Below are 14951 nucleotides of genomic sequence, written 5' to 3' on the forward strand. Positions count from 1 at the left end.
CCCCGCAGCCTCCGGACAGCTGCAGCCACGCAGCGCTTAGGCCTCCGGAATCGGGGAGAGGAAAGGGGGGCCGGAGCGGTGCGGGTCTGGAGAGCCCCACCGCTTGCCTGTTTCCCAACGAGGTTTGCGGCCCGGCCTGAGCAGCACAGAAAATATACGAGCGCAGTGCATTCAAATCTGGGGCTCCCATTCGAGAAAGGCTAGCGTCAAGTCGACATCTTAGGAACTTCCCAGGGTTGCGGCGGCGGGAGATGGCGGCGCGGGCGCCTCTTGCGTGGAGCCACACTGCCATCTGCTGGCCGCATCTCTGCACTGCAGCCCCGGCAGCCCGGCCTGAACTTCGTCGGCCGCCGAGGCGGGCCGGGCGCCCCACTCCCAAAGGTGGGCGAGGGCCGGGTCCCTGGGGCGGAGGGGGGGTGTGTGTGCGTGGAGCCCGGAATCTACGCTGCCGAGAGCGCGGTGCCCATAAAAGAGCTGTTTCCGCAGCCGCTTTATCGGTGCAGACAGAGCAAACAAATGAAAGGGCTTTGGTGGAAAATCTTAATTGGGGCTGGACAGTTGTAAACTCATTAAGGGCCGAATTCCAGACAGTTCGCAGACCCGGCCTTTATGGCACACCCTTACTGCCCATTCTTTGAAGTTCCTTCTGTCTGCAACAACAGAGGGCGTCCCAACCTGACGGCGGGGTGGGGGTGGGGGTGTAAGGGGAAGACCCATCCCTCGGGCGTCCTGGTTCCCCCTTAAAGCGTCGGAACTCAGACAACTTTCCAGAAGTCTCGGGGTGGTGGGGGGAGGGCGAGGAGAGCGAGAAAAGAAAAGGGGGGTGGGAGATGAGGTGAACCCTCTGGCCACATCTATAAGGCGCTCGGGCCTCCGAAGTTGCAGCCATTCCCCCCGCAGCCCTTTACACCCCATAAACGGCAACAGCCCTCATTTGCTTTTATGGCGTTTCAGGCTCCCCGGCTGCCTAGGCCCTGCCTCTGCCAGGACTTGTGCTCAGGAGGGGAGTGTGGTACAGAACACAGAGCCCCCCAGGTAGGCCAGCCTGACTAAAGGCCCTTAAGTGCGGGGTGCAAGCCTTTAGCCCCCTGGGAGCCCCCAAACATCTGTCCTGGCGGCCGAGTCGGGGCAGTCGGGCTCCTGTTTCCCTCCGTGGAGACTCCTCAGGAGGCAGGCCCTTCAGGGCTCAGCCCTGCCCTTCCACTCGCCCCCCATTCCACCCCAAGCCAGAGGAAGGCCCCGGAGACTCAGTGGACCCGGCTTGTGGAAATTTCTGGGGGCGCCAAGATGAAAGGGTGGCCTTTTACTACTCTTGGCCAAGGATACCCGAGATCTCAGCCCAGCTCCTCAGAGGCCTCTGGGCCTCCCCGCAAATGGGACAGGTCAACCCCGGGAGCTAGGCCTGGCTGCCCCTCGTTTCCCAGCCTTCCTTCATCGCTCCTTGCTGCGGGCCCAGGCAGCCGGCGGCGGGAGTGGGAGCGCAGCTGGCTGCCGCAGGTCCCCGCTGCAAAAGCCCGCAGGAGGTAAAATTCAGATTCTGTCCTCCTCCAACCCAGCCCGGCCTGGCCCCCATTCAGAGACTCTACCCACGCTCCCCTGATCCCAGAGGAAAAGGTGCAAAGAGCTGACCCGAAATAAATAGAAAAGAATCAATATATTTTATTTGGCAAAAAGTTAAATATCATCTCAACACAACAATTTGGTCAGTAGGCCTTGAGGTAAATATTGCAAAATATACAGTGTATGTTCAGCCCGATGGAAACCCCGGATTCATCAAGGATACAAATCTACAGTAGCCCAATGGCGGTTTCATAGTGTATAATTTATTATCAATAAAATTAACTCCATTACAATAAGCATTCATTCCCCCCCCCAATTAAAATTAAATGTAAACCATAGGTAGTAACCTTCTGCACATATGTATAGCTCCGAATTTCCTCAATGTTCATCCGGTGCAAAAACAATATTCAAGCTTGTCTGATTACTTTTTCTTTAATATGTGGATTATATATACAATGGACAAGACAGGTCTATAGAGCATGTAGAGACTAAAATGCCCACATTTCAAAAGAAGAGAAAAACCATGAATCTATGCATCCTGGAGAACACTTTCTTTCTTTTAAAATTTTATTTCACTGAGAAATCCTTACAGCTAGTTTACAGTCAAAGGTGAACAGCCTAGTCATACAGAAGACATATTCCACTACAGAGCTATACTCTATGCAACTGTTTTTCTCCCTCATCAACAACCTGAGTTGAAATTGAATTCTAAGCTTTCACAATCACAACGGGTGCATCACCCAGCACAGAAGTTTGAGTCACAAAACATAATTACCACAATAAAACACAGTGTTCAAGTATCTGGGCAGATCGCTCTGCCACACAAAGAGTAAATTAAATTAACTACACAGACTAAAAACTATACAGCCCGCCAGTCAACAGTTGTGCATTATAAAAAGGTAGTTTTTTTGTTTGTTTGTTTGTTTGAAGTCAGGAACAGGTAGATTGTTTAAAAAATATATACAAGCCAGCACACACAGCCATCAGCGCTAATGTCCCCCCACCTTTTTTCATCTTATAGAAAATGGAAAGCTTACAATACCTCCTCCATCAAAGCGGCAGGCGGAGGAGCCGGCCAGAGCAGGGTTTGCCAGGGGGAGAGGAGGCCAGGAGTTTAGAGCCGCTTTGTGCGGGGTGGTGGAGGCCTGGGGTGGAATGGGGGGGGGGGGGAGAAGGGATCGGGCAGTTCTTTCTCGTTCTCTCTAGCTCGCTCGCTCTCTCTTTTCTAAATGAACTCCGTTCGAATCACTCGTCTTTTGCCCGGTCCTTGTTGATTTTCTTCATTTTCATCCTGCGGTTCTGAAACCAGATCTTCACCTGCCTCTCGGTGAGGTTGAGCAGTCGGGCCACCTCGTACCTGCGGTCCCTGGTAAGGTACATGTTGAACAGAAACTCTTTCTCCAGTTCCAGCGTCTGGTGTTTGGTGTAGGGGCAGCGCTTCTTTCTCGTGGAGCGCGCATGGAGCCAATTGGCAGCAGGGTTGCCTGCGAGGGAGACAGACAAGGGGGTTCAGAACGAGGAGAAGCACCCACCTCCCCCCTCCACTGGGGGCCAGGGAACCTCCTGGGGTCGTCGGCCAAAGCGCAGGATGCTGCGGAATTGGTTAGGGAAGGGCAGCGGAACCCGTACACAATGGAACTGTGGCCGACAGACAGAGGACCGGTCACTTACAATCGCACGCAGTAAAACCTCGGCCTCCCCCTCCCTCACGAGACCCTCCTTTCTCCTCCTCTGTCCCCTGGTCCGTTTCCTCTCCTTCTTTCCACCCTCTGCACACTGTGCAAGGAGTGAAATTTGGAAATAGATCCTCTTCTGGCCAGGCACAGGGACAGCACGCTGCCCTGTGTTCCTGTAACACTCATATTCTCTTCTCCCTCTCACTATCTCACACACACGCATACACACTGTCTCTGTGTGTAGCCTCCCTTCCCCTCCTTTCCTTCTCTCCCCAATCCTTCTTTGACCTCCCCGAAAGGCTGTGGGAGCCTCCGGCAGCCCTCACCGCGCGCCCCAAGGGCGCGGATCACTTCTCCAGTGTATTTGAATAATCTGGCAAGGGGACCACCGTGGCCCGGTCGCCTACAGCCTCATCCTGGGCAGGATTTACGCCGCCACTGGCTGAAGGCAAGAAGTGGAGGGAATCGGCCGTCTTCTCCAGGGTCTAGGCTGCAGTTGCTGCCGCCGCTCCAGGACAATCTAGCCGCACAAAAGATTCTCTGCCGAGCTGCTTTCGAAGAACGGCCCAAAGTATTGCTGTCTCGGTACCGGGCAGCCAGGGAGAGGGGCGGCTGGTCTTGGCTTGGCCGGCAGCGCCCGCCCCGCCCTCTCTCTCTCTCTCTCTCTCTCTCTCTCTCTCATCCCGCAGCAGCCGCCTCCCCTCCCCCCTCAACCCGGTAGCCGGCTTGTCACTGCTCTCTGGAATTGGGGCCCCATCCGAGGCATCCTAAACAGCAACTTCTGGTTCCCGGCCCCTGCTCAAGAGGCTCCCGGCGGCGCAGGCGAAGGCAGGCTCAAGAGAAAGCCGAAGGGCTGGCAGATCCTGGTGGCCGGCGTGGAGGCGGCGGCCGGTCTGAAGGGAGGAGACACTTACTGGGATCGATGGGGGGCTTGTCTCCGCCGCTCTCATTCTCAGCATTGTTTTCGGAGAAGGCGCCTTCGCTGGGCTGTTTTTCTCTATCAACTGGAGGAGAACCACAAGCATAGTCAGTCAGGGACAAAGTGTGAGTGTCAAGCGTGGGACAGTCACCCCTTCTGGCGGACAGTGGTTCAGGTTTAATGCCGTAAGGCCGGCTGGAGGGCAAGCCCGCGAAGGAGAGCGCGCCGGGCGTGGGCTCCAGCCAGGAGCGCATGTACCTGCCGTCCGGCGCCGCCGCCGCCACGGGCGCCTGGGGGTGCACGTAGGGGTGGTGGTGATGGTGGTGGTACACGGCAGCGGGCACCGCGTTGGCGCCCGCCGCGTGCACCGGGTTCCACGAGGCGCCGAACACCGCCGCCTTGGACTGGAAGCTGCACGGGCTGAAGTCGGGGTGTTCCGCCAGCGCGGTGGCCTGCCGGGGAGGCTGACCCAGGGCCCCCGGCGCGTAGCGGCCCGCGCCCAGCTCGTCCGCAGCGTCGGCGCCCAGCAGGAACGAGTCCACGTAGTAGTTGCCCAGGGCCCCGGTGGTGGCCATCGCTGTGCCCCGCGCCTGGCCGGTCGGCCCGACCCGCGGAAATTATGAAACTGCAGATTTCATGTAACAACTTGGTGGCACCAGGGGGGGGGGAAGTACAGTCACCTAATAAGTTGCCGGCGCCCGCGCCCCCATTGGCCGCGCGCGTCACGTGCCCGCCCGGCAGAACAATAACGCGTAAATCACTCCGCACGCTATTAATGGCCTGGTGTTTTGCAGTCATAATTTTTATAGCAAAAGCCATATGTTTTTATGCAAAGGGATCGCGGCGCTCCACGATCGGGTTTGTTTTAATTGTGGCCAACGAAGATTAAAAGATCAAATCTGGCCTTGCCTCTGTACTCCCTCCCCTCCCACCGCCACCACCAGACACACACTTCTTAAGCGGACTATTTTATATCACAATTAATCACGCCATCAGCAAGGCGCGGGTCCCGCGTGCGAGTGCGGCCAGTGGAGCCCCTCACATAAAATTAGACAATAATTGAAGCCATAAAAAAGCAGCCAAATCGCATTCTCGCTCTACTGTATTTAAATCTATATTTATGATATTTCATAAGGAGTTATTGTTTCAGAAGCCACACAGGCCGGTGGAAAAGTTGGGAACGACCCACAGATTCGTTTGCTTCGCCGTGGCTCCCAGCTGTAAAAATTTACGAGGACTTGGAAAGGTTAAATTAGAGTGTTGTGTTTGGTCGGCGAGCTCCCTGTAAATAATCCCTGCAGTCCCGGGAGATGCGAGTTTACCCCGGACGGGCCGCGAAAAGTCAAATTCAACGCAGTATCCGTCCCAAACTGAGTCACCACCGCCCCTGCCCGAGTGCGCTGGGCAGCGACAGGCCCTGGAGAGGGCACTGCCTATTGTGGGGCCCTGAAATCTGCCCCCATGGGATCCCAGGACACCCGGGCAGCTAGCTCCTAGCTTCGCCCGCTGCGCCTCCAGCGAGCGCTCCACCGAGGAGCGGCCAGCCGTCCCAGCAGCCAAGGGTTGGAGGGCCTGGTTGTGCCGCGGGTTCGGTCCCGGCCCCGCGCCCCCGCGCGCCCCCGCGCCCGACGAGTCCTCTGCGGGGAATCAGGAGGAGACCCAGGCGAACGCAGCGGGAGACCCAAAACTGTGCCTCGACCCCAAAGGCCCTCACGCTGAGCTCGGCAAGTTTGTCGCGTTCCCCCAACCCGAGCCTGCAGGGAAAAAAAAAAAACCCACGAGGCAGCCTCCGTGGAGGGCGAGATCGGCTTGCGAGAAGGCAGCCCCGCCGCACAGACCGCGGGGCTCCGGGAACTGCGAGGCCCGCACGGGAGCGGTCGGCCTCGCCGCCCAGGATGGGTTCTTCAGGGCTCCCTCCTTCCTTCCTTTCTGGCCACTGCCCCGGGCCCCGCCTCGGTTTTCACCAGGCCGGACAGCCCGAAGCTGGGCGACCGCAGCTCAAGTCCAGGGCTAGATATTAAAGCGGGGAGGGGCACGGGGCATTGACTTTAATCCCATTCCTTAGCTTGGCCACATTGAGGAGGGCATTTCTCACCCCTCAGAGTCTTGCAGGGTTAAATTAAAAGGCCTCTGGTAGTTGGAAGAAAAAAAAACCCACCCCAAATCCGAACGGAAAGCCTCGACTCCAAAAAACGGGGTAATTAAATTCACGTGTGAACACTGTGCCTGCAAGAGTGTGTTTCTCATTAGCCCACTTCCCTAGCGGCGAGGGCGGGCGGCGAGGGCGCTTCCATCTCCTTTTCTGCCTTCATGCTCCCCAGCAGTTCCAGTAATCCTCCCCCAAAGCCTGATACATCCCTACCCGGGACAGGGACCCTCGAACGCCAGGCTCTCCCCCAGACCGAGGCTGCGAAGCCTGGCGGAGACCAACCGGGTGCCCCTTTATCCGCTCTCGCCGGAAGAGGGAAGTGGCCGACACAGTGAACTCCGACGTGGCTGGTCCTGGTCGCCTCAGCCTCCTCCCCCCTAATATTTTCCTTTCCCTGTAAATTCCTCCGCCTGATCCCCACCCCCACCGCATCCCGGAGTATCCCAAATATTGGGCAGTTCGCGGGTGCCTCTGAGATTTTCATTAAGGAACATTAACCCTGGAGGAAACCTCGCTCCTAATTGCAATTGTCTGCAAGCAGGCTGGATTCCCCTCATTGCTTTTTGACTTTTTGTGCCCAGAGAAGACTCGAATTATTAGTAGTATTTTTTTTAAATATATAGAAAGGCTATTTAAAGAGCCTTAGTCCCCAGAATAGGACAGTTACCAAGTAATTAGCAGGCGCTGAGTGTTAAGCAGTCCTTACTGGTGCCTAAAAGGGAAGAAATCTCACACACACACACACACAAAAACTAATATTACCTCTTCGTCAGTCCAGAGACTTGGGGAGAAAATATTCAGGCTTTGGAGTCAGCTTTTATTTTGGAAATGCAAGGGACTGAGTGTGTATATAAAAAAATAATAAATGGATGTAATTACAAACCGCCTCTTTTCGCCTGAGAGTTCTAAAACCTTGGCCTCTAAACAAATCCAATACTCTGGTCCGGAAAATGGCACAGAGGAGTTGAGGGGAAAGCGGTGTGCTGGCCTTTCAGATAAGAGAACCGCAGGCAGAGCAATGGAAACAGTTCCAGGGCCGGCAGCCAGAGCTGGGAAGGGAAGCACACACAGCTCAGTGGGCATGAGTCTCAAGGCCCCACGAGTGTGCATTTGGGGAGCAGGCAGGGATGAAAGTTATTTTCTGTTCCAGACCAAGAATGGTTCGACTGCCTTCCAACTGTGGACTACAACTTGGAACAAGGACTCAAGTTTGTAATCCAATGGTTGTAGCATTTAGGACACCTTTCCCCTATTATTTGAAGCCGACTGGAGCTGGAAGGGTCCCTTTCTCCAGCACCCATTCCGCACCAAGGATGCCATTTCTAACAGAGTCTGAACCTGGGAGAAGCTACTGGCAAACAAGCAACCAGTTTTTGCCCTAGCGGGGCTCCCCTACCGCGGTTAAAGCCAGGGCTGGGACCCGCAGGCAGGCCTGGGAAAGCGGAGGAAGCTTCCAGGCGGAGTTCCCCGCATAGTCAGGCTCCACGGAGCCTGGCATGACCTCAGCCCAGGTCCCAGCCTCAGGTGCCCAGTGAGGCTGGCGAAGGCCTCCTTGCCCTCCGTGTGGACACACAAAAACGCTGCGAATGCCCCCCTCATCCGGATCTCTTAGGCTGTGTTGCCGACCTGCCGAGTAAGAACGCAAGGCCGCCGCCATCCGGTCGTGATCGTAACCGAGGCCTTGTCTGTGCAGCGACACACCAGGCCCAGATCCACAGCCCTCGACAGCTGTCCCACGCGAGCCTTTCCTTGGCAGATGATTACAACCCCAACTTGAGCACGCAGAAAAAAATAAGACCACGGCCCCAGGCTCTCCCCAAGCCAGGTCTGGGTCCCACCAGAAGGAAGATATGGGCAGACAGGAAGTGGAGATAGAAAACTGGGTGCACAGAGACCGAACATGAAAGACAAATGAAGGGAAAGAAAGAAGGAAGGAAGAAGTAAAGGAAAGGATAAAGAAAAAGAAAAAAGAGGAAGAAAGGAGGAAATAAAAGACGGAAGAAACGAGTCAAAGGCGACTCCTGGGAGCAGAGGGCAGCTTACACAGAGAAGGGTAAGTGACAAGGCCAGGATCCCAGCCCCTTTCTGCTCTGTCCCTCCTAGTTTGGCCTGAGTCTCTCTCAAAGGGATCTTTCCTGATCTCCTGCCCTGGATTGGAGCTGGTTGGATCCCAGCCTTGCAGGAGAATGACCTGGATGGGGAGGGGGGGGAGGCCCAGGATGGAAGCCGGCGCCCCTGACCTTGAATGGCGCGGGGCCCAGAATCCCTACCACGCCCCTGGCGTCCGCCTAGGAGCAGCTAACCTGACCGTACCTGCTCTGGGCCAGGTGGGGATGGGGAATGCGGCCAACAGCCTGGCAAAACGCTGAGAAGCAGGCAGGGACGAGGCTCCTGCGCGGGAAAAGCCGAGGTTGCCACCGCAGGCCTGGCACGACCAGGGCCCGGATGCCCCTCCCGGCCCGGCCCCCGCGCGCACAGGTACCTGGAGACGATTTCAACTGAAGTAATGAAGGCAGTGTCGTGCTGTCGAGAGAAAGGTGGATCCCAACAACAGGAAACTACCTAAATCACCGACCAGTTCTGGTGCTGCCCGCGCGGGGCTGCCTCGCCCGCCGCCGCCGCCGCCACCGCCACCGCCGCCGCCGCCAAGGGAGAACCCTGCGATCGCGCCCGGCCCGGCCCCTTGCCAACCTGCGCCCGCGCTGCCACTGCGTGTCCCGCGCTGCCGCTAAGGCGTCGCGGAGGGAGAAGCCACCGGCCCCGGTACGGTAAATCTGGGAGGGGGGCGGGGAGGGAAGGAAGGTAAAGGAGAGAGAGGAAAATGGAAGGAGAGGGGAAAAGCGAGAAGAAAGGAGAGCGAGCGGTGTGCGTGCTGGTTCCCCAAATCTTGCTCCTCGGCGAGCCGGCGCCAGGCGGCCGCAGCCCCGGGCGACTCGAAAGCGCCTGGGACGGCACCGAGCCCGGCTCCCGGTCTGGTCGCGGCCTCCGGCGCTCGCTCCCCGCGCGGCTCGCTCTCCCCCTCTCTCCCTCCCAGCCAGCCAGCCAGCCGGGGCGCGCGCTCCCGCGCCCCCTCCCCCTGCCGTCGCGCCCCCCCCACCTCCCGCGAGCAGGAAACGCGTGGCCCCGCGGAGGGCGACCAGGTGGGGGAGGCCGTGCTGGGGGAGGGGGCTTGCAGCCGGCAGCAGTCCACCTAACTGCTGCCGCGGACGCTAGTGACGCGCCCTGGGCCCAGCCTGCTCCCCTGATTTCTAGGCTGGGGGTCATCTAAGACCAGGGGACCCACAAAACAACCGGCGTCTGCGAGCCTCCCTGGGGCTCCCGAAAGAAATCCTGTTTGGCCTCCTCTGTCTATGCAGCTCCCCTCTCAACTGAAACCACTGGTCCAAGACAGCCACAATCCAGATATACTAGCAAGTCATAAAACTGAACAAAAGCCGACAAACCTTACGGCACCAGGGCTATAGGGCCCAGACAAATTACGACCGTCTAGGTAATATTTAAATAGATGCCTAAAGTAATTGCAGGGGGCGCGGGCTAGTCCTCCTGTTGTAAAAGTGGTGGACGGGATAAAGTGGAAGGTGAAGATAAGAAGTCAAAAAAAGAGGTAAAATTAAAAAGCTTCATTCCACAGCTTTTATTCTTCTATAAGAACATAAACATCGTCTTTTTTTCCACGCACAGCAGCATTACAATATTAATTTATTCTGATTTAAGTTTAAAAGTAAATAGAGCTAGAACTAACATTTATAATAACGATAGAATGCATTTGCATAAAACAAGATTGGCAATTTTTCATAATAATAGACATTTATACAGATTTGTATTTATAATTTTTCTTTTTCTGCACCTACAGGTTTGACCCTTTTATGCATGTAACTTCACAGTATAAAGGAAACCCAAACAATGTCTCCCTTCTCTAGTCTATTCCGCTTGCCCCAGCCCTCCTCGGATTCTGTGAATTTCGGAAAGGAAAAAATAAAAGAGGAAGAAGAAAAAAAGAAAATGAGAAAGAAAAATCTCCACAAGATAGGGAGAATTGTGGTGTGCTTGTCGCGTTACCAATGGTAACAATTATTTAATAAAAAAAACCCCCACTAAATCCGCACGCATAAACAAATCTACATTAGATTATTTATCTACAGCCAGAAGGGTATGGAAATTCAGAGGTAAGTGAAATAATTTAGTCCCACAATGCAAGACCTTACACAAACTGGAAGAGAAGTTTCCTTCTCCTGATCGTTCTTTTTTTTTTCTTTTTTCTTTTTTTCTTTTAAAGCTGGGATATCTTACAGAGGAAGGAAAGATTAATCTTTCTGACTCTCAATTTTCTAATCAGCCAAAGCCAAGCCCTTTTGCCAGCCTGCATGTCCATGCCTGTAAGCCCTTCTCTTTGCCAAGAAAGAAAGAAAGAAAGAAAGAAAGAAAGAAAGAAAGAAGAAAGCCAGGGGCCTGTGTCCCCTGATTAAACACAGCCCAGCACTCCAGGCAGGCGAGTCCGGTGGCGGCTCCTTGCACCATTGACCTCAGGCCAGACACCTCAGCGCCTACAATGGGACCTCGGCCTTCCGGGCTAGGTTTGCCCGCCCCCGCAGGAAACCAGCTCCACCGGGAGGACAGGAGCCATTTCCAGCAGAGGAACCCCAAGATAGCAAAGCAGCCCAGTCACCACTCAACACTTTAGGATAATATTTATCTCTATAGAAATTTAGCACGATATGGCTTTTTCCCCCAGAACACAAGTAAACCAGCACCAAGCAAACAGACAAAGAAACAAAAAGTCAGAACAAACCAGCCCTGCACAGATGTAACGGCCAGCGAGATGGCGAGTGTGGGAGGGAGGGATGGGGCTCCAGCACAGGTGCGAGTTCCCGGCAGAGGCCGAAGACAGAGGGAGGAGACCGGCTCTCTGGCAGCGAAAACAAAAAAACAAAAAAATGGCATTGCCTGGAGCTTCATCAGGAAAAATTAAAATTGGCTGTGAGCTCCCGGATCCGATTTTCTCGGTTCATTTTCTTCAGTTTCATCCTGCGGTTCTGAAACCAGATTTTAACTTGTCTGTCCGTGAGGTGGACGCTGCGGCTGATCTCTAGGCGCCGCTCTCGAGTAAGGTACATGTTGAACAGAAACTCCTTCTCCAGCTCCAGCGTCTGGTGCTTGGTGTAAGGGCAGCGCTTCTTCCTGCCGCTCTTTGCAGTGAGCCAGTTGGCTGCGTTTTCGCCTTTGGAATTGCCTAGCATTTAAGAGAATAAGGAAGGGAAGGTTAAATAGGGGCCACCCTAGGCTGTGCGTAGGGGTGAACCTGGGACTTCTCTGCCATAAGAGGGATGCCCTAAGTCACACAGAGAGAGTTTTGCACAACCACCACCCTCCTTTGGCTTGCTCAGAAAGAGCAATTCCTCCAAAGGGCTTGTGCAAAGATGGAGAGGGCCTCCAATCTACACCAACTCGCCCAATTTACATTTTCCTCCACTTTTTTCCAAACACCTGCTTTAGCACAAAGCTGTCTGGAGCTAGCCTACGGAAAGAACGGCCTGGGAGGGCAGGCTGTATATCTTGAACTTAACACCTTTCTTTGCTTCTCGCCCCAAGGCAGACAAGCATTTCCTGCAGCCCCCAGTCTGGGGGCATGGGTGCTTACTTGGAAGGGAGGTGAGGAGCGGGGCTTGGGTCCCATTCCTGTACCCTGATTGCCTAAGGCCCAATGAGGAGAGGAGCTAGGACGTAGTTGGGACACGCGGAAGGCACGAAAAACGGATTCGGGGTCAAGGGCCGTCCCTCACGTCTTTCCAGGAGCCAGAGACATGCAGTCTGGGCGACTCCGAGTTCCAGGGGAAGCGAAATGGCCCCTCTCTGCCTCTCAGCTCAGGGGCCCGGCGTCCGGGCCGGATTTGCCTTTTCTTCTCCCCGCAAGGAGGATTCCCGCCCCTCCAGCAACTTTGAAAAAAGCATGGGGGATCGTAAACTCGAACTTCGCCGGTTAATGGGCTTATTTATTGGTGCTGGCGGCTGCTTATTTTGGATGCCTTACAAACATCCGCGCTATCTGCGGGCGAGCCACTTTCCTCCCTCCCCCTCCCCCCGCGTGGGCCGCGCCTCGAGGCTGGGCCCAGACCACGGTTTGGGGTACCCGGGGCCACGGAGAAGGGCATGCACGAGAGGGGGGCTGCTCGTCCGTGCCCTCGACCCCAACTGGGGTGAGCTGAGGCCAGCGCGGAGGACGTCTCGGTGTGCGGCGCTAAGCAGGACATGAATTTTTACTGCGTCCCCACGCCCAAATATTAAAAAGCAAGTTCACAAGGTCAGCCTGCCTGCAGCTTGGGCCAAGGCCCGCCGGCGGCTGCGCGGACTCCTGGCTCTCCGCTCCTTCCCTTCTCTGGGTCTGCCTGTCTGCCCGCCTGCCTGCGGCCCTTCAGCGCGCCCTGCTTACCCAGGGAGTCCTTCTCGGGCGAGGCTTTGCTGCTCTCGGAAGGGGCTGGGGAGAGCTCCTCTGCGGCCGAGGACGACGCGTGCGCCTCCTCGTCGCCCTGGGAGCCCCCGCCGCCGCCACCGCAAGTCAGCGTGGGGGGCGGCGGTGAATCGAGGGCTCGCTCTTTCCGGGCTGCATCCGCTGAGCCGGAGGCGAGTGCGGGTGGCGGGTCGAAGCCGCGCCCGGGGGGCTGAGCGGGGAACGGGCCGGCCCCGAGCTGTTGCGCGCCGCCACCGCTGCCGTAACCCTTGGCCGTGCCATAGGCCTGGGAGAGGCGGAAGTAGCCGGGCACTGGCACCCCGCTGGAGGTGCTCAGGGCGCAGCCGTCGGGCGGCGGGCCCCGCGGGAAGGGGGCCAGCTCGGCCGTGGCGGTGGAGCCTTTGGGGCATTTGTCCGCCGAGTCGTAGAGACAGTAGGAGCTCTCCTCTTTGATGTTCTGCGCGAAAGAGCACGAGGTGGCCTGCGGCGGGGGTTGGGGTGGTTGCGGCGGGGGCGGTGGCTGCTGCTGGGGCGGCGGCGGCGGCGGCCCCTCGGGCGGCTCCATCCGGCACGACCGGGGCGCGTCCAGCCACAGGTCTATAGGCGCGGGCGCGTAGCCGTGCGCCCCGGGACCCAGGCCCCCGCTGCCGCCGCCGCCGCCCGGCGACGCCGCCTCATTGCGCTTGCCTCCCAGAGCCGGGAAGAGCCCGCAGCTCTGCAGCCCGTAGGGCAGGTCGGCGGCCGGCGGGAGGTAGACCCCGCCGTGGGCGTAGTAGCCGCCGCCGCCACCGCCCCCCGCGCCGCTGCCACCGCCGCCGGCCTCGCCTCTGCCCGAGCTGATGAGCGAGTCGACCAAAAAAGAGTTCGCGGCGGGGCTCTCCGAGCATGACATTGTTGTGGGATAATTTGGCGAAGGGAGCAGATAGCCCTTTCTGGCTGACATTTCTTGTGCAAAACATGCTGAATACGATTAGCAATCCCCCCGCACCGCGGCGGGTGCCCGCAGCCAATCCTGAGCCAGAGTTTCCGCGCGACCACTCCCAGTTTGGTTTCGTAGGCGCGGGGCCGCTCTCCGAGGGCGCCCTCTGAGCCCACGATTGATATAAATATGTAATCTGTATTGATGGGCCGGGAGACGCACACCCAATACCTCAGCCCAAAGGCCAGGAGCTGTGGGGGCTGCCCCAACGTGCTAGTGGGGGGCCTGGCCCCTGGGCTAGCCCCGCCCACGCTCGGACGCGAGCTCTCCTGCGGGGTCTCTTTGAAGGGCCCTTGGGCCCCCGCGCAGTTAACAAGTGGGGTGTTTATGGTGCGCACCCTGGCCCGCCTTGGGTGCTCCCCATTCTTGTTTCGGAATCAGCCACTAGCCCTCCAGGCACTCTAACCATTAAGGGGGCCTGTCGGGGCCTCAGGCTCTTCCCATTCAGCTCGGGACCTGGAGCTGTCTCCCAAAAGTGGAGGACCTGGCCCTAAGGCCACCAAGACCCTTAGAGTGTCCGAGGTCCAGCGCGCACTGGAAGCTGGCTATTGCCACGTTTTCCTTGCACCCCGCACAGAATTTCCCCCAAAAATGTAATGCCCTGGCTTCTCAGCCCCTCTACACTCTCCTCTGCCAGTCGTTGATCCCGTTAGGATCTTTGCTTCTGGTGTGCTCACCTGGCTTGCTTTCTCTGCAGCTCCTGTCGGTGGACCCTGGTGAGCTGAACCGAGCTGGGGGTGGTGGTGGGGGTGGTGGTGGAGGTGGTGAAAGCAACTGGTAACCTTGGCTGAAAGACTCTCCTACCCCTATTCGGAGGTCAGAGCCAGATCCAGGCACCCCACAGCCCCATCATCCGGGTAGCTTTCAAGCTTATACCCCGTTTCAGAGAAGTGAAAGAAACATTGCTCTTCAGGGTCTTCAGTTGGGCCGGAGGCGAAGACCTGGAGGGGGACACTCGGAGGAGGGGGCGGCAGATGGACATCTCTGCCTCAAGCTCTCCCTTTAGCCTTGGCATTCGCACGCTCTCGGAGGTTATGACAAGAACCAGTGTCACCACACTCCTGCCTCTCCGTCCCCTCCCCTCTCCCCCCTCCCCTCCAAACCCGCGGCTGGGGCAGCCCTCTCTCCCGCGGTGTGCGCATTTTAACGAGGCCCGCGGTGAGGAAATCCGTTCCGGCAAGGCCGGGCTGGGCTCCTGGCCCAGTTATAGCAGCGTTCGGAGG

General features: G+C 57.3%; 2 protein-coding genes, 1 long non-coding RNA gene and 1 other non-coding gene across 4 annotated transcripts; 1 reads left to right on the forward strand and 3 right to left on the reverse strand.

The window, feature by feature from the left end:
• Positions 1-1635: 1635 nt before the first annotated feature.
• HOXA9 (homeobox A9) lies at positions 1636-6506 on the reverse strand. Its single transcript, XM_038557183.1, has 2 exons — positions 4151-6506; positions 1636-3044 (listed from the first exon to the last, which is right to left on the reverse strand). The coding sequence occupies exons 1-2, from the start codon at positions 4728-4730 to the stop codon at positions 2806-2808; spliced, it is 819 nt and encodes a 272-aa protein (XP_038413111.1). The 5' UTR covers positions 4731-6506; the 3' UTR covers positions 1636-2805.
• Positions 6507-8811: 2305 nt separating this feature from the next.
• Positions 8812-8869, reverse strand: MIR196B (microRNA mir-196b). Its single transcript, NR_049247.1, has one exon. It is a non-coding gene; the product is annotated as a microRNA mir-196b (primary transcript).
• Positions 8870-9438: 569 nt separating this feature from the next.
• Positions 9439-10745, forward strand: LOC102156409. The gene is made up of 3 exons (XR_005369590.1): positions 9439-9794; positions 10158-10470; positions 10581-10745. It is a non-coding gene; the product is annotated as an uncharacterized LOC102156409 (long non-coding RNA).
• A 514-nt stretch (positions 10746-11259) lies between these two features.
• Positions 11260-13692, reverse strand: HOXA10 (homeobox A10). Its single transcript, NM_001206432.1, is given in 2 exon segments — positions 11260-11534; positions 12732-13692. Coding segments are annotated over 2 exon segments (1236 nt in total).
• Positions 13693-14951: the final 1259 nt, after the last annotated feature.

The sequence above is a fragment of the Canis lupus genome, chromosome 14, assembly GCF_011100685.1.
Source record: "Canis lupus familiaris isolate Mischka breed German Shepherd chromosome 14, alternate assembly UU_Cfam_GSD_1.0, whole genome shotgun sequence".
In the NCBI taxonomy this organism is placed as follows: Eukaryota; Metazoa; Chordata; class Mammalia; order Carnivora; family Canidae; genus Canis; species Canis lupus.